Source organism: Rhincodon typus, chromosome 15 (genome assembly GCF_021869965.1).
Source record: "Rhincodon typus isolate 14 chromosome 15, sRhiTyp1.1, whole genome shotgun sequence".
Classification (NCBI taxonomy): Eukaryota; Metazoa; Chordata; class Chondrichthyes; order Orectolobiformes; family Rhincodontidae; genus Rhincodon; species Rhincodon typus.
Window position 1 is genome coordinate 48,320,153 of NC_063346.1, and position 22,052 is coordinate 48,342,204.

The 22,052-nt window shown below is 41.2% G+C and overlaps 2 protein-coding genes across 2 annotated transcripts in view; one reads left to right on the top strand and one right to left on the bottom strand.

The window, feature by feature from the left end:
- Positions 1–22,052, top strand: part of LOC109914298 (plasmolipin) — an 83,054-nt gene that overhangs the window by 32,480 nt on the left and 28,522 nt on the right. The gene's annotated exons all lie outside the window — the stretch shown is intronic.
- tmppe (transmembrane protein with metallophosphoesterase domain) overlaps positions 9,606–22,052 on the bottom strand; it is a 22,062-nt gene continuing 9,615 nt past the window's right edge. Inside the window, exons 3-5 of the mRNA XM_048605692.1 lie at positions 20,015–20,180; positions 17,673–17,812; positions 9,606–11,789 (exon numbers count right to left, since the gene is read on the bottom strand). Of these exons, the coding sequence (XP_048461649.1) occupies positions 11,599–11,789; positions 17,673–17,812; positions 20,015–20,180 (497 nt within the window). The 3' untranslated portion in view covers positions 9,606–11,598. The remainder of the gene's footprint in view (positions 11,790–17,672; positions 17,813–20,014; positions 20,181–22,052) is intronic.

Below are 22,052 nucleotides of genomic sequence, written 5' to 3' on the forward strand. Positions count from 1 at the left end.
GTGTGTGTGTGTGTACTCGTGTGTGAGAGAGAGTGTGTGTGTGTGCGCGTGTACGCACTGCTTGGTTTGAATGAATCAGTGGGTGCTTACAGCAAAGGGTGTATCCCTATGTATCCATGGCAGAGTTTGGGGTCTGTGGTTCAGACCTGCCTTTGGGCGGAGAACTGAAGAAGAATTCCTTTTTAAGGCAACATGCACATTTACATTAAAAAAAAAACTGAGATATCTCCACGCTCACCATAGCAGTCACTATTCTGCTGACGTATACAGGATCGTTTCTTCTTAGAACATCAGCCGAGGGATCTTTAAGAGCAGAGAGACTGTTGTCCAAAATTTGAAAGCAAATATCAATGACATCTTTTTCAAACTGTGAAAAAAAACAAAAGATGGCACTATGTCTTGAAATGACACACTAAAAAATGGAATAAAAAAGTCGGTAGGTTGTGAAAAATTAAATGGAAGTATTACTTGTCCAAAATTCCATGGTAATGTGTAGATGTTGGTATGTGAGCCATGATAGAGCAATCCATTCTCATTCAGAATATACTCCTGCAGCAAGTCTTCATCAGGCAGGTACACAGCATCCTCTGAGGGGATAGACAACTTAAATTCCAAACAATGCTATGTTCATCCTTTTAACTCTACTTGATTTGCATTTTATTGTGCAAAACCACACATTAAAAAGTAAGCTCACAGTTCAGCTTCCCTCTGGCTTACTGCATTAAAGTACTATCCAGTATTCAGCCAGTTCAATCACTTCTGCATAGGAGACAATAGGAGACACTGAAACTGAACACAGCATTCCTGAGCCAAATAGCGGGAACATAATAGGAATGGATTTTTGAAAAACAGTCATTTACCTGAAACATTAACTCTGTTTCATTTCTCCCTCTACAGATGCTACAAGACCTGGGAGTCTTTACTGCATTTGCTGCTTTATTGTAGATTTCTAGAATTTGCAGTATTTTGCTTTGATAATCAGGTCCTACTGTTACTAGCAGAATCAGCTGACAAGTGTGCCTGTTGGCCTGGTACATTTATTACAAGAGCCTCATCCATGTGTTTAAGTACATCCTTGATCTCATTTTATCTTGTCCCTGTAAATACCTACTGACTTATTTTGGTCTTACTATGTTTTCTATATATCCTCCCTCCTTCCCCAACATTACTAGGGATAGAGTCTTCAGTCATTTCACTACACACACTCAAATTTCCTCCCTAAAACCTCTCAGTCAGGCTGTGCTTTTCATCTCCCGAGGTGCAAAAGTCTCCTTAAAATCTGTCTCATGTATCATGTTTTTTTTAACTACTTCTGCTATTTACTACTTACTCCCACAACACAGATCCATCCTCCACTGTGTTAAGCACCTTGATGTTGGGGGTGAGGGGGTGGTTACCATAATAAGGCAGGATATGCCATTATAATTTGCAGTTGTTGCAGTCACACAGAATGTGTTAGCTTTTGCAAAATGCTGAAAATGTCCTTGTTTTAAACTTAATAAAAGCTGACTGTTTGAAATAACCAATTCCTCCTCAGGTCAGTGGTAGCTTATTACCACTGTACTCTATATTGCATACTTCTATTCAACAAATCTGTTGAATATTAAAGAATGTCATGAAATTCATTCCCTGATTCAGGATGCTGATTTATAGCACTGGTGATGTAAAGGCTTTGCTATAGCCCAAAATGGCAGAGTTGATGAAATTCACAGGATCTATGCCTGAATGACTTGCTAAGCTGCCATCTTGCTCTAGTAATGGTAACTATTTATCACTGAGTTAAACACACGATAAGGAAATGCAATGTGGCGTTAGTATCATCAAACTGGACTTGAATGTCAAGGTTCACGTGAGGTATGAGCGCAGAACTAGACCCGTTAAGTTACTTCCAGCAAGATGGCAGCAGGGTAAGTTGCTCCACTCTGCTCGTCAGTTTGCTTTCTCTTCCTTTCTTTGTCCTTCCTTTTTTTTTCTCCCTTCTTCTCTCTCCCTCCGTAGTAATTCTATGCCCTTCCCCACCCCTTTTAACGACCTACCTAAGAAGTTGGGAAGGAGCTGGGTTGCGATCGGGAGCCACGTGGTGGGAGCTGAATGCGCGGGTTGTTTCCTGCAGTGACAGTGGATCCAGCGTGGGCCAGAGCGACGGCAGCGGATCAAAATGAGCCGGCGAGAGCGGGCTGGTGAGGCAACAGTGGTGAGAGCGAGCCGGAGAGGCGGCTGAGAGTGGGCCGGAGAGGTGGCTGAGAATGGGCTGGAGAGGAGGCTGAGAGTGGGCTGGAGAGGGGGCCGAGAGTGGGCTGGAGAGGGGGCCGAGAGTGGGCCGGAGAGGCAGCGGCAGTGAGATCGGGTCAGTGAGGCAGCCCGGAGCGAGACACTGGCAGAGGCATGGCGAGGGCTGGAAAGCTTGGAGTGGGTCTGCGGCAGTAGAAAGGAAAGTTGGACTCTCTTAAGTTATCATTTTTTTCTTATCTTATTCTAAGTTAACGTGAATGGCGCCATATATGTACGGCGAAGATACACACTTTTCACTGTAGTTTTACATTGAATACACGTGACAATAAATGATCCAATTCAATAGAAGAGGGTGTCAAGATATTTCTCACTCACAAATAGTAGACTGTTCTATTGCTCCTGTTGCATTTATTCTCTGTATAAAAGATAGTAAAATGTAAACTAGGTCATGGTCTTGGCATGATTAGAGTGTTTTTTAAAATCTAAATGAAATGTTTACAATTATCTTTTTTATGGAGAGCTGCAATATATGAAAGAGTTTGCTGTGCGAGTTTGATTGTGGGTACTTCTAGAATTTGGTATATGTAGTGTAGACAGTAAAGCTCTGTCTGATGGCCATCATGTGAATACCATGGCCATTTAACAGCACACAGTGAACACTACAAACATTCTCTGAAGGTACACACATAGGTGCCAAATAATTTAATTGCATAATTCTTCTCTCAGTAATTTCATTAATGAAGCAAATAAACAAAATACTCTTATGCAGTTCTGCAAAAACTAAACACACCTGCAAAATTTAGCTTCACACAGCAGTAGTAGCTACTCCTTTTAGATAAGTAATAAGGTTTCCAATTCTTATTTAGCAGGGTGGGCTCAAAGAGTTGGGACTCAGCATTTTAATGAGGCATTCATTTAGGAAAGGAATGTGTTTGTGTAGTCATTTTTAAATTGACCAGGCAAAACCTCAAAGCCGAGGTGACATAATAAATGTTATAACTGATACTCCAAAGGGTAAGCCTACAGCACAAAATGTTTCGACTGGATTTTGAATAGGAGATCAATACAGTGAAATAATTTTTTGTCTTATATATTGTCTTTTTCAGATTTCTGTCACTGCTGGATTGAGAAACGATACGGCCAAGAGAATTTAGGGGAATAATTGTTTGCATGATCTGATTATGGGGGTACATGCTGGTTAATGAATAAAAGCTTTGTAAAAAATGGATCAGGGTACTGAATGTATGATTTTCTAGTTGCTCATTCCTCATTAATACTACTTACTACTTTCAATTATATCATACTTAATCATGGATTGGTAATTGATAACTTAGAAGATCAGTTGCTCAGAGAGTCAATTATCATTTCTCCTGTATAGCTTTATAGCTATACTGACATTATATAGTTCCAACAACACTCATGAAGCTTGACATCATCCAGGGCCAAGCAACCTCTTGATTGGCATCACATTCACAAACATCCACACTCTCCACCACCGACACTCAGTGACAGCAGGGTGTGCTATAAACAAGATGCACGGCAGAAATGGACCACAGATCCTTGGGCAGCAGCTTAAACCCACAACCGCTTCCATCCAGAAGGACAAAGACAGCACCTGCTAGTTCCCCTCCAAGCTGCTCACCATCCTGACTTGGAAATACATTGCTGTGTTCTTTCTGGGTCAAAATCCTGGAATTCCCTCCCGAATATTGTGGGTCTACCTATAGCACATGGACTGCAGCCGTTTGAGAAGGCAGCTCAGCACCACCCTAAGGACAACTAAGGCTGGGCAATAAATGCCGGCCCAGCCCACAACGTCCACATCCCTCAAGTGAATAAAAAAAACTTGAACTCCCTAAAAACAGGATTAGCAAAGGCTTTTAAATAATCTAATGTTTTCCTTTTTTTTCTCATTGGTAGACTCTCTCATTTAGAGCCTGTTCCTTCTATTATTGCTCCTAAGTTTGTTGTATGGGTTTGTACGAGTCTCCTTCACTCTGACACTGAGCCTCAGCTGTAAAGCATAGTGTGACCCAGTGGTCCATCTCTCTCTCTCAGCCAGGTTGTTGGTTGAAGCCACGGTTAAGATTTAAACACATCAACTGCACTGACAGTTCATTGTCAACAGGGCTGTTTTTCAAAGGTCCTGCCTACATCATTGGCCATTAGGGCATCTTGTTAAGCACAAACTGGTTTCATTGGTTACTTTTAAACAGTGACTACACTTGGAGAGTGGCTGTAAAATGCTGTGGGCATGTGAAAAGTGGAAAATAAGGATTTTTTTTAACCATTTACAATATCATGTGAGAGGAAAGGGATATTTTATGAACACAAATTCATTAACATTCTGTTTTACTGGAACTGCATCTCTCAAAGACCACACAGAGCACACCAATGGAGTTTAACTGTGCGTTCTTCTGTTTCACATCACCACCAATACTTCCAAATCATCTCTAGCAGCCTTTCTTTTGTATTGAAAACTTTCCAGTTATATATTGCTACTCCTTACCCGTGGCTGAGTCAAAATCCTGGAGCTCTCTAGCTGTACTGTGGCTGTACCTACACCACTTGGATTGCAGTGGTTCAAGAGGGTAGCTCACAAACACCTTTTCAGGGGCAATTAGGGATTTGCAATAAATGCAGCAATGGCCACATCCATTTCTCGAACAAAAGAAAATATGAACAAGTCAGAGTTCAGGGCCAGAGATTTTCAAAGAAGGATACACTTTCTGTAAGATTATCAGGTTTATCTTCATATGGGGAAAGTAATATTCTATACTGCAAGAGCAATGATTGGAGGTTGCTCCATCTTATATTATTCTGTATTATTATTTTCCTTTGCCTAATTAACATGGTCTTTGACAAATTAAGTTCGGGTATTGGATGGATGTCTGGAGAAATCCACGAGAATATGTTGACATGAAAAGTCATTTCGTCATCTCATCCCCGTCTCAGAAAGTTTCAATATATTTGAAGCTGCCTTTAGAAAGGAAATCAAAATTGCTAATTAAAACATGACGTGTACATTTAGCACAGGGGTATTTCTTGGAAATATATGTTCTCATTAAAAACGTACTCGTTAAAAGATGCATGTGCTCTCAGCCGTTTATTTACCTTGACACCAGGGGTTGAAGAGTAGGTGAAAATCTCCCGCAGTGATCTGTTGAATGGATTCGCCTCCACTTGGGTAAAGTATCAGGTAGATATGATAGTGGCCGGTGCAGGCACTTGGTGGACTCTGAACAGCCAGGTGAATGTACCCTGAAGTGGCCTGAAGACGGAACGTCCACTTGCCCCACTTCAGCTTGGAGTGCAGCACTTGAATTCGAGTCCCATCTGCTTCTGATGGGGCAGGCTCTGTGTAGATGGTTACATGTCTTAATTGAAGTACACTTACAACCTAATCACCTCCTTTAGAAAATAGAATGGGAGGAAACAATGTATACTGAACCTTAATCCAACCTAGATTTACAAGAGTTGATCCAAATATCGATTCCAAACTAAAGTGGATTCAAGGTTCACTTTATATAGGGCACGTGCGCATATTTTGACTTGAAAACAACAATTGCTGGAGATCACAGTGGGTCAGACAGCATCCATGGAGAGAGAGCAAGCTAACTTCTCAAGTCTAGATGACTCCATCAGTGCTGAAGTGAAGTGTGGAGGGGCCAGCATTTATGCAATAGTTGGGGGTGGGGGTGGTGCAGGGGAGAAGGGATGTTGATAGTTCAGTATAAGTGATCGGAGTGTGAGAATGGCAGAACAACGGTGAGTCTACCTGCCAGACTGGAAAGGACAGACAGTCCCACTGAGGTGGGGGGAGGGGAGAGAGGACATGGTGACAGAGAATGTAACTAGTAAAGCTAAAAGAAAAGGAAAAAGTAGTTGTTGTTCACAATTTAAGCACGTCGAATTCAAAATTAAGTCCAGAAGGCTGTAAAGTGCCTATTGTGAAGATGAGATGTTATTCCTGCAGTTTGTGCTGTGATTCACTGGAAACACTGCAGCATGCTGAGGACAGACACATGGGCACGTGAGCAGGACGCTGTGTCAAAATCACCAGCTACAGGAAGGTAAGGATCCTGCTTGCACATGGACCAGAGGTGTTCTGCAAAGCAGTCACCCAGTCTGCAATTAGTAGAGTAGGCCACTCTGGGTGCAGCGAATACAATACACAGGATTGGAGAAGGTACAGGTGAAATGCTGCTTCACCTGGAAAGACTGTTTAAGGAGCTGAAGGGGCAGGTGTTGCATCTTCTGTGGTTACATGGGAAGGTGAGGTGGTGTTAGTGGTCAATGAAGGGACTAAGGTGTCCTGGAGGGAATGATCCCTGCAAAATGCAGACAGGGCGACTGAGGGGAAGATGAGTTTGGTGTTGGCATTCTGCTAGAGCTGTCTGAAATGGCAGAGAATGATGCTTTGAATGCGGAGGCTGGTGGGATAAAAAGTGGGGACAAGGGGAACCTGATCACACTGTTGTGAGTGATGGGAAGCAGCAAGGGCAGCACAGGTGATAGGTCAGATGTGGTCGAGGGCCCTGTCAAACACAATGGGTGGGAAACCACGGTTATGGAAGAAGAAAGGCATATCAGCAGCGCTGCTTTGGAAGGTGGCATCATCCAAACAGATGCGACGTAGGCGAAGGAACTAGGAGAATGGGATGGAGTCCTTGCAGGATATAGGGTGTGATGAGCTGTAGTGAAGGTAGCAATGGGCGTCAGTGGCTTTGTAGTGGATGGCAGTGGACAGTTTATTCCCCGAAATGGAGACAGAGAGGGCAAGGAAAAAAGGGAAGTGTTGGAAATGGATGATGTGGAAGTTATAGAGGGGTGGAAATTGGAGGCAAAATGAACAAATTTTTCAAGGTGCAGGCGGGAGCATGAAGCAGCCCCGAAGCAGGTATCAATATCCCGAGAAAGGAATTGTGGGAGAGGGGCCAGTGTAGGGCTGGAACAAGGATTGTTCCACATATCCTATAAAGAGTCAGGCATAACTGGGGCACATGTGGGTGCCCATAACCACTCCTTTGACTTGGCAGAAGCGAGATGAATTAAAGGATTTTGAATTTTAACTTAATGCTCTGTCATATATTGAAATATCTAGATGTTAAATCTATCCTTGCTCCAGTTCTCACTGTCTATACAAAAAAAAAAGGTTTTTAGACCAAACTCCTGTACGAGGAGCCACAAATTGAATGAACAGTAGTGTTTTTTTTTCTATACTATCCATGCTCAGAAATTGATCACTGACAAGCTTGAAACTGAAAGCGGGATGTGTACTGTTCAGGCAGAGTTTTAAACCGAGTTAGTCCCGAAGAGTAATCTCACCACAAACCTGTGTCCAGAAACATTGCTAGCTGGTCTACACCCTCCAGGAATGCCCGCTGTTTAAACTCCACACGTAGGTGGAATTCTTGTCCTCTCCGGACTAGGAGCCTGTCCTTGTCAATCTCGATGGTGTGATGCTCAGTATTGTTGACCTCAAACTGCAAATCCACCGCCCCTAAGTACATGTCTGCAGTCGGAAAATATCCAATACTTTCATGTATATCCAGCTTTTTTTCCCTTTAAAATGAATTATTGCCAATCTTTGATCAACTACTATTAAATCGATTTACAAATAATATATTCAGGCACAATTAATTTTATTCCATGTGTGGTATTTTAAGTCTTACCGTTTGTTGGTATATTTAAGCTGCTTTCGCTGTACTACAAAAATGAAGATCTCTTGCTGCTACTGTCTGCTTTTCATGGGGAAGACGCTATAGGTTGATGTCTATCCATGTATGAAATTTGGATCTCCAGTTGCAACGTCTTCAGAATATATACCCATCAGTTCCACAGGTACCAAGGGAGCTATAGTGATCACTAACCACCTGATTGGCTGACACAGGAACTCACCCAGGAGGAAGGAAAAAACCCAGGCAATGTTTTTCATTCCTCCCCAACTCCATTCAAAATCAACACTGGGAGCCAATGAGGTTAGAATAAAGCAGTGTGGAGACAGAAAACATCGAGCCACACAGACAGACACAGAGGAGTGTTGATGGGGGGGGTTGCTGGGTGTTTACGCTCCAGCCATTGTAGGAGACTGACTGAACCACCCTTCCACTTGCTACAGGAATAGCAATACCGTGCTCTATGGTCTGTTCCCTCGGACACACGGCGAGACAAACATCAAATGCCCCTGGAGGGCCATCAGCTCGGTGAGAGACATTCTTTGGTCTGCCCGAAACTTGTTGATCTTCCGGTGTAAAGTGCTGAGCTCAATTGAGTGTTCCAGACTGGCACATTCCAAGGTCCTGTGTGCTGACAGGCTGTAGCACTAAAACTTGGGACAGCTGCCACCAAGGCAGAGTGGGGAAAGACCACCAGCTCAGGTCTTTCAGCTTAACTTTAATAAGGGTCCATTCAGTTTTTAAGACTCTCTCACTGTCTGAAAATGAACATAAATAGTTTCCCGCGTAAGTAGAAAATGCCTTTGTTTTTACAACTGCAGAGAAGCTCAGAGAAATGTTTCGTTCTTTTCTCTCTGAAAGACTATAGAATTGATTTAGAACCTATGTACCTGGAGGTGATTTTTAAAAAGAATATATTTTTGGAAATGAAAAGAACACTCACCTCCATCTGGAAGCAGACACTGCCAGATGGAAGAAGAGATGAACTCCTCATCCTGACACAGTATCCATTAAATCACACTGGATTCACAATGAGCCGAGAATAAATAAACTTCAGCTTCATACTGGGCAACGTTTAGACTGTGGTCAACAAATCTGTAAGTCTGGGTTTGAATCTCCCCTGTGGGTGGTGTTGTTACGGGGGATGGGGAGGAGAATGGTGGAAGGCAATGAAAAAGCCAGCCTCCCTTTTGATTTTTCACTGCAGTGGGAAATCAGAACAATGACATAACTGTGTTTACATTGAAACCAGCTTCACAGTTGCAGTGAAGTAATGTGTGGATACACCCTTTACTGTACACAGTATGAGGAATCTGAGCGGCACCACAGGAAGGAATGGGTAGCTGTAGATGACTCAGACTATTGATCTGGAATTGCTACACTGCTACAACAGCAGGATTGTCTCTGTGGGTCCGAAATGTTGTTAGTCTTTTAAGGAATAAAAGTCTTTCATCCTGGTAAATTAACACCAGAAACGGAGAGATAAGAAATATCGCAACCAGCCAATAATGCTGCATTAAAGCTCTCTGCTCTCACTCCGTCATTCAAAGAGAGTATGAGTTAAAACACCCTCAACTTTGCCATATCATCTCGGTGTGCTTTATTAGCTCCAGTTCACACCCTTGATCATCTCAACTTTTCAAAGTGGTCAAACGGATAATAAATACCATTTTGGAAATGGAAGACACAGTTCTGTTTTGGTACAATAAAATTTATTAATCTTTAAACAAAAAAGGACAAGATTCCACAGGATAATATAACCACAAAGTCCAAAAGTTCTGTTTGTAAATTGTGGCTTGCTGTTACATTCTACAGTGCAGCACCAACCCTTTGCATCTAATCAAATCCAATATTGTCTTTCTAAACAAACATACCGCAGTGCTAGAATTTTGTTATGCCTAAATGTTAGATTAGATCTGCATAATTTGCCTTCAACGTGGTGCACAAAAAATGGTCTAATGTTTCAGTCTAATAGTCTAATCATTTGGGGTCGACTGGTAGCAGCAAAAAGAACAAGGTTAGTTTAAAACATAAAGTATCTCTTCCAAAAAATATATAACAGGCTTCTGATGAAAGGTGCAATCTCCAAAATATTTGCCCATCTTTTCATTTCAATTCCATGTGTTGTAGATTTTCTGCATTTTGTTTTATTTCAGCTTACATAATTCCTGGTTTCTTTTTCTTGAAATTAAGTTTACCCTCCCACCACAACCTTCTTTCAGTTAATTAAAGTTGTTGAAAACTAATAAACATCTTTTCACTCAATTCAAGGATGCATCTTAAAATTGGCTAATCATTCATTTTTATAGCACTAATTTCTTACTTTCACCGGCAAAATTCAAATTATTGAATAATTCAAGTTTTGAATATTAAAAGAAAACTTCAAGTGATCAGGATTAGATTTCTTTCTGATGAAACGTCAGACATGAAAGGTAAACTCTGTTACACGTTCTACATAGATATTGCCTAAATTGCTGAGTTTTATTTTCCTGGAATTTTCTGGTTGCTTCTCAGATTTTCAGCATCCACAGTATTTCTGCTTTTCGATTAGATCTTTAAAAATGTAATTTTTCTACAGCTTGTGGATGCCAAGAGCTTTTGTTTGGATTTAAAACATTCAATCTGGTAATTCTACTTAGACTGTCAGAGACTTACTGCTATTCATTACAGAGGACAACTGCAAACTTTTAACAGGTGTCAAAAGAAATAAGCATTTGGTAACCTACATTAGAAAAATTTAACTATGGCAACTAAAGTGGAAATCACTTTTCTTATACAGCCTACCTTTCTTTAAAAATTATGAGTGGCATGACAAAAATCTTCAAAAAGTGGCAGCATTAATTCGGCATTAAGAGTTTTTAAACTTTCAGGAAGCATGGATGTTTATCAATATAATTAAATTGCAAGGCAATTCTCCAAGATTGAAATATGCTCAGAGGTATAAAGTCAAGTCAAAATTATTTAAAATTACATCGAGAAGAACTGTATTTACATAACCACTGCTAAACAATGCAGTAGTTAACATTGCACCATTTTAAGGAATTCAAAAGATTACCAGTAATTTAGGACATTAATAAATTATAATTATGGAAATGTGTCAAATTACAAATTTAAACAAGAAATGTACAAGATCAGGGAACAAATGTTTTTTTATATAATTTGGTGTCTGATGGAAGTCGGCAAAGTGAGAATAAAAATAGATATGCATGTTATGGACACATTTTTGAAATGGGCTTTGAACACTGTGCACTTATCTTTGAACAATGCTATGGATTGGATCCAGCATCTGGCACATATTGAGTTGCGGTGAGTTGACATAGGGCAAATAGAGAGTGGACTGTAATTCACAGCCCTGCTCAATCTATCCCTAACTCATCATTAGAGGAGATCACACAGATAACCCATACATCACCTGGAGACTGAAAAGGCATAAATGTAAATATGATTAAGTAGTGCTGCTTCTTACCCCTATTCTCACATTGTAACTACAATGTTATAAGGCAATCTGAGTGACAATTGTACAGTTCGAAAAGTGTGTATAGACCTGCTCAAAGGCAATTAACTCAAGTGATTTATTAATTATCATACAAGAAGATTACCTACTTATTCTTCAAATTCAATACCCAAAATATATCCGGGTATAACATTCATGGCTCACGAAAGGAGGGCCTGCAACATAACGACCAGGTCATCTGGTCTTTAAAATGATTTCTGTTATTTCCGCTCTGCTTCCAAGTCTCATTGGAATCCCGTAGTAAATTGTCCCAGGAGTTACATACACTAAACTGTTCTCACCAGCTTTGTAAAGACCTTCAAAAAATGGATTCAAAACATAAGCCGCAATTGCCAGTGGAAAAATCTGGCCAGCATGAGTATGACCTGTTGAAAGTAAGAGTAAGAATACATTAGATATCTCATTGCTGTTAATAATTCTAACCGAGATGTGGTGAATTAAAATAACACAACCCAGTGGTGAAATACATGTTCACTATATCAACAATGCCCAGAACTTACAAAGCCTTGTAGATTCAATATGTTTGAGCAGGCTCGAAGGATTGAATGGCCTACTCCTGCTCCCATTTTCTATGTTCCCTTGTAAAAAAATGCCATTGTAGCCAATTACATCTACACTTAATATGCCAACATACATTCCATCACATGAAATCGTTCCATTATTTCATAAACAACAGAGAAGAACTCATAGGAGATAAGGCGCAGGATGCATATAAACACATATCAGGAGATCCAAATGGAAATGTTTTCCACATTATAACTGTATCAAATTTCAAAATATAATTCTTTGGATTTAAACCAATTTGAGATGTTCTAATATTGTGAGAGACGTAGTGTAAATGCAAGTTCTCTAAGATAAAAGCAACAATTAAATGAATGATCTAGTCAATTTAATAAACTTTACGTCAATCAGGCCAGGGCTCAGGAAGCAGAAAAGTAATAAAACACTGCTTTCCCAATCAGGAGGAAAACAATGTCCCTTTATCTACAGAGACGCCTGTTTGCCCATGACAAAAAAAAATCAGGAATACTTGTTGAATTAACAAGGTTGCGTTTTACCTTATTTCAAAACAGCTACTTTTCTTTAGTTTCGTCCTATTTCTGATGCCTTTGAACATTTTTCCTGCTGCAAATGCAGGATCAAATTATTCGTACAGGTTTTGACACAGGTTTCTTTTGCTATGTAATTTTATGTTCCTATACGCTATAACCTCAAGTGAGCACAAAAACAAAGAATTCCCAATGAAGTCTTCTCCAGCAAACAAACTTTCATGAACACTTTAATCACAGAAAGAAAGCAAACTCAAACATGTAGCCCGATAAGCCCTCTGGAACTGAAGAAAATTGTCAAAAGGCTGACTTGGAATCTCTGCAAAGTCACTAATTAGTACAATTTTTCTTACCTTTACTTTCTGCTCCAATATTTTTCCCCTATTTTCTTTTGATCTGAACACAAGTGCTTATTCTGCGCTATAGTTTCCACGGTATGAGTAGTCTCAAATGTCTTAACCACAGATGGAACTTGAGGGTGAGAGAACATTGCAGCAGAACCTATACCTGACCTGACCTGACCTGATACTGAAACAGGTAGAAATCATAGGATAATAAACAGGAACAGGACACTTGGCTGATTTGTGCATTCCATTCCACCAACTACCTCACCCAGGGATGATAAGATTTTGTAACTGGCCTGGTTAAGATCAGTTATCTCAACACAGAGTTAAGCTTGGGCTCCTCAGGCCCTCGCAGTTCATTAAAACATTATTCAGAGCATTTGTTTATTTCAGCCTAAGATCTGTCTTTACATTTGGTGTTTGCAAAAATGGTAGACTGAAGTGAAAAAGAGCTTGGAAAAATGAGAAGAGAGAGAGCTAGAGGAGTATTTAGTTCTTCACCAGCTCAGGAGGAGTCTCTCTGTTCTCTGCAGTCAAAACACACAGTAAACCTTTAAAAATTATTGATCTTTCCGGCAACAGTTATTGGAAGCACTAACTTTGAACTAGAAAGACAGAGGCTTTTAATAAGTGAACTGGCCACCTTATATCTCTTACCAACCAGTGCAAGCATCTGAAGAAAGATGATAGAAGCAATGCGCTGGCCAGCAGAAGAGTCCTAAAGATGTTTTCAACAACAGAACATGGGAACAAAGACTGCAGGGCCATCTTTCCAAATTTTCCCTTCTATCCGTAATCTGTTTTATCCTGTCTCTCTGCCTGTGTATTTGTAACAAGGCTTTTATAAGGGAATTAGAATTTGTTAGCATTACATGCTGATGATTTATCACTGTTTACCTGTAGCTAGAGTTTAACGCTTTGTAATAAACATTGAATCTTGTTCAGTACAGTAACCTGGACCATGCTGTCCATCAATCTGGGACTGAAAGATAAGTAAATTGGGGAACTTTTATATAATCTTTAACTTTTGTGATGGCTCCAGGAATAGTGGGGTTCGATTTCCAGCACACTACCCTAAGTGAGGGGTAACATCAATTTCTCCATCTTCACAACCTCTGTTCTAATGGCCCTTTTGTGTCCGATAGCATCTCCAGTCCAAGAAGGCAGCCCTGGGCTCTGTCCTCAAATCTTCTCTATTACATTTTTACAGATACAAGGCAGGCAAGGCTGACATTCCTTCAATATCAACTTCCTCTTTGTATAGAGTGACAACTCAAGTCAGCAGTTTAAATCTGGAAATCACTGGGAAAACAAGGGCACAAACTACTCACGGCCAAAGAGTTGCCCTTAAAACAGAAGCATTATATTTTCTGGATGAACTGCTTGAGGGAATAACTCAACTGCACAATCCAGTTTCCATGTTAACAATCTCTGTTATAAAAGGGGCAAATGATTCATTAAATAATAGTTCTTTAGATGCACAGATTATGTAGCAATGTTGGAAATATAACTACAGCTTCTAATATAGGCTGGCTGGATGGAAAAGATAGCAATTCTTCAATACGTTTTCAACTTAATAGTCACTTACACCCGACTGCTGACAATTACAGAAAAGTAATTATGTGTGAAATTAGTGTGAGGAATGGACCTTTAACTCAATGCCACAAACCCAGCAGTATGCAATCTACATTGCTTCAAAAATATTTCAGTAAAGAAATATTCCAACCTTTTTAGATACTGTTATTAAACACAAGACCACCACCAGTTAGGTTGTCAGTCAATAAAGCAACATCCAATATCTGTCCTTGATCCATACATCCATCTTCCTCCTCTGAATCCCCCATTTCCTGTTTGGCTTTGAATACCTGATTAGAATGTTTGGGACTGTTCACAGAGTATAGAGGTACTTTGAATTGCACTAGAACATCGACTGACTATACCCTGAACAATTCTGGAGTTCAGTCCTTATTGCAAAACTCTATTTCTCTTTGTTTCTCAAAATTATCAGGAACATTTCTGTTCTCTTTTCTATTAGTCCATCATAAGATCAGAAGTGGGGATGTTTGCTGATGATTGCCCAATGTTCAGCACCATTTGCAACTCCTCAGATACTGAAGCAGTCCATGTTCACATGCGACAGATCTGGACAATATCCAGGCTTGGGCTGACAAGTGGCAAGTAACATTTGCGCCACACAAATGCCAGGCTACGATCATCACCAATAAGAGACAACCTAACCACTGCCCCTTGACATTCAATGGTGTTACCATCACTGAATCCCCCAGTTTCAACATCCTGGGGGTTACCATTAACCAGAAACTCACCTGGACTCACCACATTAACACAGTGGCTACAAGAGCAGGCCAGAAGCTGGGAATACCGCAGTGACTAACTCACTTCCTGACTCCTTAAAGCCTGTCCACCATCTACAAGCAACAAGTCAAGAGTGTGATGGAATACTCCCCACTTGCCTGGATGAGTGCAGCCCCAACAACACTCAAGAAGCTTGACACCATCCAGAACAAAGCAACCAGCTTGACTGGCACTACATCCATAAGCATCTACTCCCTCAACCACTGCCGCTCAGTACCAGCAGTGTGTACTATCTACAAGATGCACTGCACAAATTCACCAAAGATCCTCAGTCAGAACCTGCCAAACCAACAATCACGTCCATCTAGAAGCACAAGGGCAGTAAACATGGGAGGACCATCACCTTCAAGTTCCCCTCCAAGCCACTCACCATCCTGACTTGGAAATATATTGCTATTCCTTCACTGTTGCTGGGTCAAAGTCCTGGAATTCCCTCCCTAATAGCATTGTGGGTCAACCCACAGCAGGTGGACTGCAGCGGTTCAAGAAGGCAGCTCACTACCACCTTCTCAAGGGCAACTAGGGACAGGCAGTAAATGCTGGCCAGCCAGTGACACCCACAAATGAATAGGAAAAAAATGCTAACCCAGTTCTTTGCTCTCCTATTCTTTCGATCCTTGGCGTACTGCACCAGAGGCCTTGCTTTTTTCAAAACAAAATATGTTCCTTTCATTCACTGTAAAGACTAATACCTCATTTCAAAATAAAGCTATTTTGAGCTTTATTTTCCCCCCTCCATTCCTTCTAATTGCACTAGCTCAATATGTGCAAACCTGTCCCAATAAAGTATACCCAGCTCTAACCCAATTTAACACTATCTAATCACAACACATTACTGTAATGTTCAGGATTAATGCCAACCTGCCTTCAGGATACTTCCTGTTGCAAAGTGGAATAAGTGGACATTGGAAGTAATGAAATGGTGTCTTGGGCACAAGAGGAGGAGTTTGGCTTAAAAAAAAAAGCCAGGATTTTACAATCAGTGGTGAAGGAATGGCGTTCACCCATCCTCGTGCTTTACAATTCCCCACAGACTTTATCATCAAAATCATAGAATCCCTACAGTGTGGAAACAGGCCCTTAGGCCCAACAAGTCCATAATCGACCCTCAAGGTATCCCACCCACACCCATCCCCCTAATCTAAAAATCCCTGAAGACTACAGACAACTTAGCATGGCCAATCCATCTAACCTGTACATCTTTGTACCGTGGGAAGAAACTGGAGCACCTGGAGGAAACCCACACAGACACGGGGAGAATGTGCAAACTCCACACAGACAGTCGCCCGAGGGTGTAATCGAACCCAGGTCCCTGGTGCTGAGAGGCAGCAGTGCTAACCACTGAGCCACCGTGCCGCCCATCTACTTGTGTAGTCTTTTCAGCAACAATTCATTATTCCTCAAGAACCTTTTCATTGCACCACCCTCGTCAGGGTACTTGTAATATTTAAGATTAGGGCAAACAACAGAGAGACTCCTCCATCAATCAGATTAAAAATCCTTAGACAGCCATATAGACTCTAAACCAGGAAGTATAAATTGGAATATTTAATAATAAAATCATGTACCAGGTGTGAAATAAAAGGAGGGAAAGCAAGATGGAATGTGAATTGTCATGGGCTAGTTTTAAAAATGCCATATAAATACAAGTTGCTCTTAAGAGAAATAAAAGTGACAGAAAAAGTAAAAAAATACATCTTCAAAAATTCTACAACAACAGCTAAATTCTGAAGGAACAAGACTACAGACCTGCAAAAGTAAGTGCCGCAGAGGTCGTTTGGCAGTGAAAGCTTATCAGACCAAATTTACACCGGAATACGCTAGCCCTAACTTTCAGTGAATAACAAGTAGGTAAGTACTGAAAATCCGAGGTCTGTTGGCGAGGAACTTATTTGGCAAAGCTGTTGAAAACACAGGGCAAAGGAGAAATCAACTTCTTGGTTTCTGCACTGTGCAGATTCCAGAAGATATTGTTCAACTTACTCCATAACAACGATGTAATGGTGAAAGCCTCACTATAGCAACACTTAAGTTATTATAAAGCAACGTAAATGAACAACTCAGCAAATAGAGGTAGACTCAACAGGTCCAATAGCATGACTTCATCTTCAAGGCAATAAATATCTAAACCAAGATGGGCGCCTTATGACGAAATTGCATTCTATTTAAGGGACCGTATCACAGCACAGTATTAACAACTTAGCGGTCCAGAAGTATATATAATTACCAAAAACTTTATAAAACCTTTGTCACATTTTGCAGAGGATAACAACATGATCATGGGTCACACAAATCTCTTTCTGAACACTTTTAACTTTAATGTTACTGGAATCATTAGAAAAATCATGAAAATTCATTTAGAATGAACTCTGTGCTAACAAATACTATTTTAGACATTGCTTCAACATACTCTGATTTTTACATCAAATGCTTTTGCATCAAAGGACAAAATTAAACAAGAAATAACTGAGGAGGTGCATACCTGAGAGAATCAGGCTGATATCTGGCCTGCTTTGCAAGGCACGTTTAGCAGCTATTGGTTGGTGCGCCAGCAACACAATAGCATCTTTGGTACTGCAACCATCTAATGCTTTATTTAAGTCCATACCATGTCCAGGATACCTACACAAAAACAGCAACAGTCAGGTCATGAGATACAGGGAAGTGGTCAATACTACATGGGCAGAGTAATCCACCCAGCTGCTTTTGTATCCTTCTTCTGCAATAGGAAGCAGAGAGAGATCAGATTTGCTCTTTACCTCTCAGTTCTTTCAGTCCCAGCTTCGTACTCCCCATTTCTCATTTTTATTGAAATACTAGTCTTTGTTCAAATTATAAATATTTTCCATAAGAAAATTACCTATGTGGAACAGTAACTGGTTAAGGGTAAAGTCTTTTCCTGATATCATGGTACTTAACAGCTTTCTGAGTGACGCGTATAAAGAGAAAAGTAATTTAAAGCTTTCTGCAGTATGTAACATCTCAATTTTCTCCTCTCTGATATTCCTCTCCACCAGCCCCATCGCAAGTAACTCAGACATGGAACTAAGAAGGCTGACAAATCTGGCGCAGCCCAATATTGCTGCTCTGAATTGTTCCTTAGTGGAGGGGATTAACTCAATGCAAAGGTAATATGTCCCACACCCCAGAGCCACTGGTCAATGCCTTAGCTGAGATAAGAAACAAGAGAGTTGGGGCAATCTAACTTACAGTAAATTACGTCACAGCAAAGGTAGTACTCTGACATTACAACGTACAGGCCCCTATGATGTTGATCTGATTCCCTTTGCTGGGATCTAGTTCTAGCTATCTGGTTTCCCCTGATTGACTGATAAACCAGTTGGATCCCTAGGTCTCTTCCAGTGGGGAAGCCAAATGTAATTAAAGTGCCGACAGGCAGTTAATTGGCCAGCATCAGGTCCTTCACATACTCGAGTCCCTGATAACGTGGGAATTCCAAACCAACAGCTGTCAGCCATTCTCCAAACTGAAGTCAAAGACAAGGAAGCCCTCTTGAGGCAGAGTGGTAGTGTCCCTACCCCTGCACCAGGAGGCCTAGGTAGAGGTCCCACCTGCTCCAGAGATGTGTAATAACATTACTGAACAGGTTGATTGGAAAAATAGATCAAAGACAACGAGGATTTTCAGCAAACGTCACACTCATCCCCCAACGTCCCAATGCCAGGTTCCTCAGTTTGGCACTGTTACCTGTCAACCATTGAACAAGACTGTGACAGCGTTCCTAGCTCTGAAGCAGGAGGCCTGGGTTCAAGTCCCACCTGCTCCAGAGGTACGTCATGACATTGCTGAACAGGTTGGTTACAAAATATCTACAAGTGAACCTGTCAATGTCTACCAAGCAACCTTCAGGACTCACAGGTGACCTGTAAAATCTCTGATGCACAAATAAATTCCGGTGGGCTCAGGGATAAAAGGTGTCTCCCTACTTAACTGAGACTTGATTCTTCCAGCACTCCCACCCCTGCTTGATGCAAGCTCCAGTGGGCTCAACTGAATTCCACTCCGCATTTTTAACAAAATGCTACTGCAAGGTGTCAAATATTACCTGATACTCATAAATACATTTTTAAAATAATTGTAATTAATTTTCAATGAGCACACATTGAAAGTCCTAAGTTCCTATTTTTTGGGTCAAATTTCAAACTGAGATATCAGGTGTATTTACACACAAGGTTTTCCCGGATCTGAAACAGCTACAAAGTGCCTCAGATTTCACGAGTACCCTCTTATACAAGGAATGGGGTACATCGTAGTCTAAATAGAACAATCCAAAACAGTTAGGCGTTCAGCTAGAATCTGATTCAAATTGTTACTTGAAAATAATTTACGGCCTCCACTTTTTCAGTTCGTTTCATTATTCACCACCCACCCTTGGGGTTAATGGCACCACATCCTGCCATTTAACCAATTCAGCACAGCAAAAGCTATTTACAGAACCTTCAAAGTTGTGTATTATTTTCACAATCTTTATCTCGGTTTAAATAAAGGACGTAGAGGTCTGGTCACGTGGGAATATGCGGCTTAAAATTTATCATGAGGGAAAGAAAATCTGCAAAGTTTCACTTTTACAAGTACACAATCGTGCATTACATTTCAGTGGACAAATTGCTAACTTCTTGTTGAAAGGGAAAATATAACAAACTTCCCATTTGTTTTTCGTACGTCACTCACTGAGGAAGAAGGAGGCCAGCTACTGTGTGCCAGTTATTTGACTTTCTCAGAAAAGCTGCTGCATTCTATACCTTTGGAACACATTCCACAAGGCTGAGTACACAGTGACAGGATGGAAAACAAAGAACCTACCGTAACAGCTCCGCTTCGATATCATCAACCCCAGCCAGACAGAACCAGTCCTTGTCCTCACGGAGACTGTGAATCTTCACATTTTCATTGTGGAGTGGCTGAATTTTTAGGGACTGTAGGTGCTTAAACCAGTTAGTGATGTCAGCACTGTAATAGTCATGGTTACCTGGGAGTCATTCAGAAAAAAAGACACACATATTACTACGGTTTGTTCAGCTGCTGCTTCCATCAATTGTGTCAAACTAACAAGGTTAAAAAAAAAATTTCTAGATGGTGGAGGTCACAGGTTTGGAAGGTGCTGTCAAAGGAGGCTTGCTGAGTTGCTGTCATTCACACTGTGCACCAATAGACGGAGGGAAAAGATCTTTAAGGATTGCGTACTTGTAAAAGTGAAACTTTGCAGATTTTCTTTCCCTGAACATAAATTTTAAGCTGCACGTTCCCGTGTGATCCAGACCTCCATTCGTCCTTTATTTAAACTGAACAGGGTGCTGATCAAGTGGGTGTTTTGACCAGGATGGTGTTGCGTTTCTTAAGTGTTGTTGAAGCTACAGTCATTCAGATAACTGGAAAATGTTCCACTACACTCCTGAACTGGGTCTCAAAAATAGTGAACAGACTTTGGGAGACAGGAGGTCACAGAATTCTCAATCTTAACCTGCTCCTGTCGCTATGGTAATTATATAGTTGTTCCAGTTCAGTTTCTGGTGAATGCTAAAATCCAAGATGTTGAAAGTGGGGATTCAGCAATGGTAATGCTATTCAATGTCAAGGGGCGATGGTTAGATTTTCTCTTGTCAGAGATGGTCATTGCCTGGCACTTAAGTGACAAGTTAAATTCACACCATACACCAGTCTGAGAATCCAGGTCTTGCTGCATGCAGAATTGGACTGTTTCAATATCTGAAGAGTCACAAATAACACTGAGTTCTGCGCAATCATCAGCAGTCATACCTACTTCTGCCCTCATGATGGAAAGAGTCACTGAAAAACAAGCTGAAATGATCAGGTCTAGGACATTACCATGAGGAGCTCCTGGAGTGATGTTCCAAGGCTGAAGATGATTGCAGTTCTTGGAAACCAATCAGCTTCCTTTCTACTGGTTATAATTCAACCAGTGAACAGCTTCCCCCTCTCCAACCCAATTACCATAGACATCATTTTTTCCAGGACTGCTTAATGTCACATGCTATCAACAGTCACCTTGAAGTCAAGCACAGTCACTCTGACCTTGCCCCTAAGTACAGCTCTTTTGTCTATGTTATTGTACCAATGCTATAATGAGGTCAGAAGCAGGGGATACAGGCAGGACTCAAACTGAGCATCAGTGAGAGGGTTGTTGTTGAGCAGATGCTACTTTACAGCACTGGCATTGATACCTTCCATCACTTTGCTGATGATTGAGACTAGACTGATGAGATGGCAACTGACTGAATGGAATTTATGTCAACAGGACATACCATGATTACTGATGTAGTGGAAGAGCTTGGTGTGGCTAGTTCTGAAGTTCATGCTTTGAGCAGTACAGCCAGGATGTTGTTTGGTCCCAATGCCTTTGTGGTACCCAATGACTTCATCTATTGAATCACAGAGTGAATTGAGTTGGTTGATGAATGATAGTTGTGATGCTGGGGCCCTCTAGTGGATGCTGAGCCAGGTCATTTATTTGGATAACAAGGTGCAGGGCTGGATGAACACAGCAGGCCAAGCAGCATCACAGGAACAGAGAGGCTGACGCTTCGGGCCTAGACCCTTCATCAGAAAAGGGGGAGGGGAAGGGGGTTTTGAAATAAATAGGGAGAGAGTGGGAGGCGGATAGAAGAGGGATAGAGGAGAGGATAGGTGGAGAGGAAACAAACAGGTCGAAGAGGCGGGGATGGGGCCAGGAAAGGTGAGTGTAGGTAGGGAGTTAGGAAGGGGATAGGTCAGTCCAGGGAGGACGGACAGGTCAAGAGGGCGGGATGAGGTTGGTCGGTAGGAGATGGAGGTGCGGCTTGAGGTAGGAGGAGGGGATAGGTGGGAGGAAGAACAGGTTAGG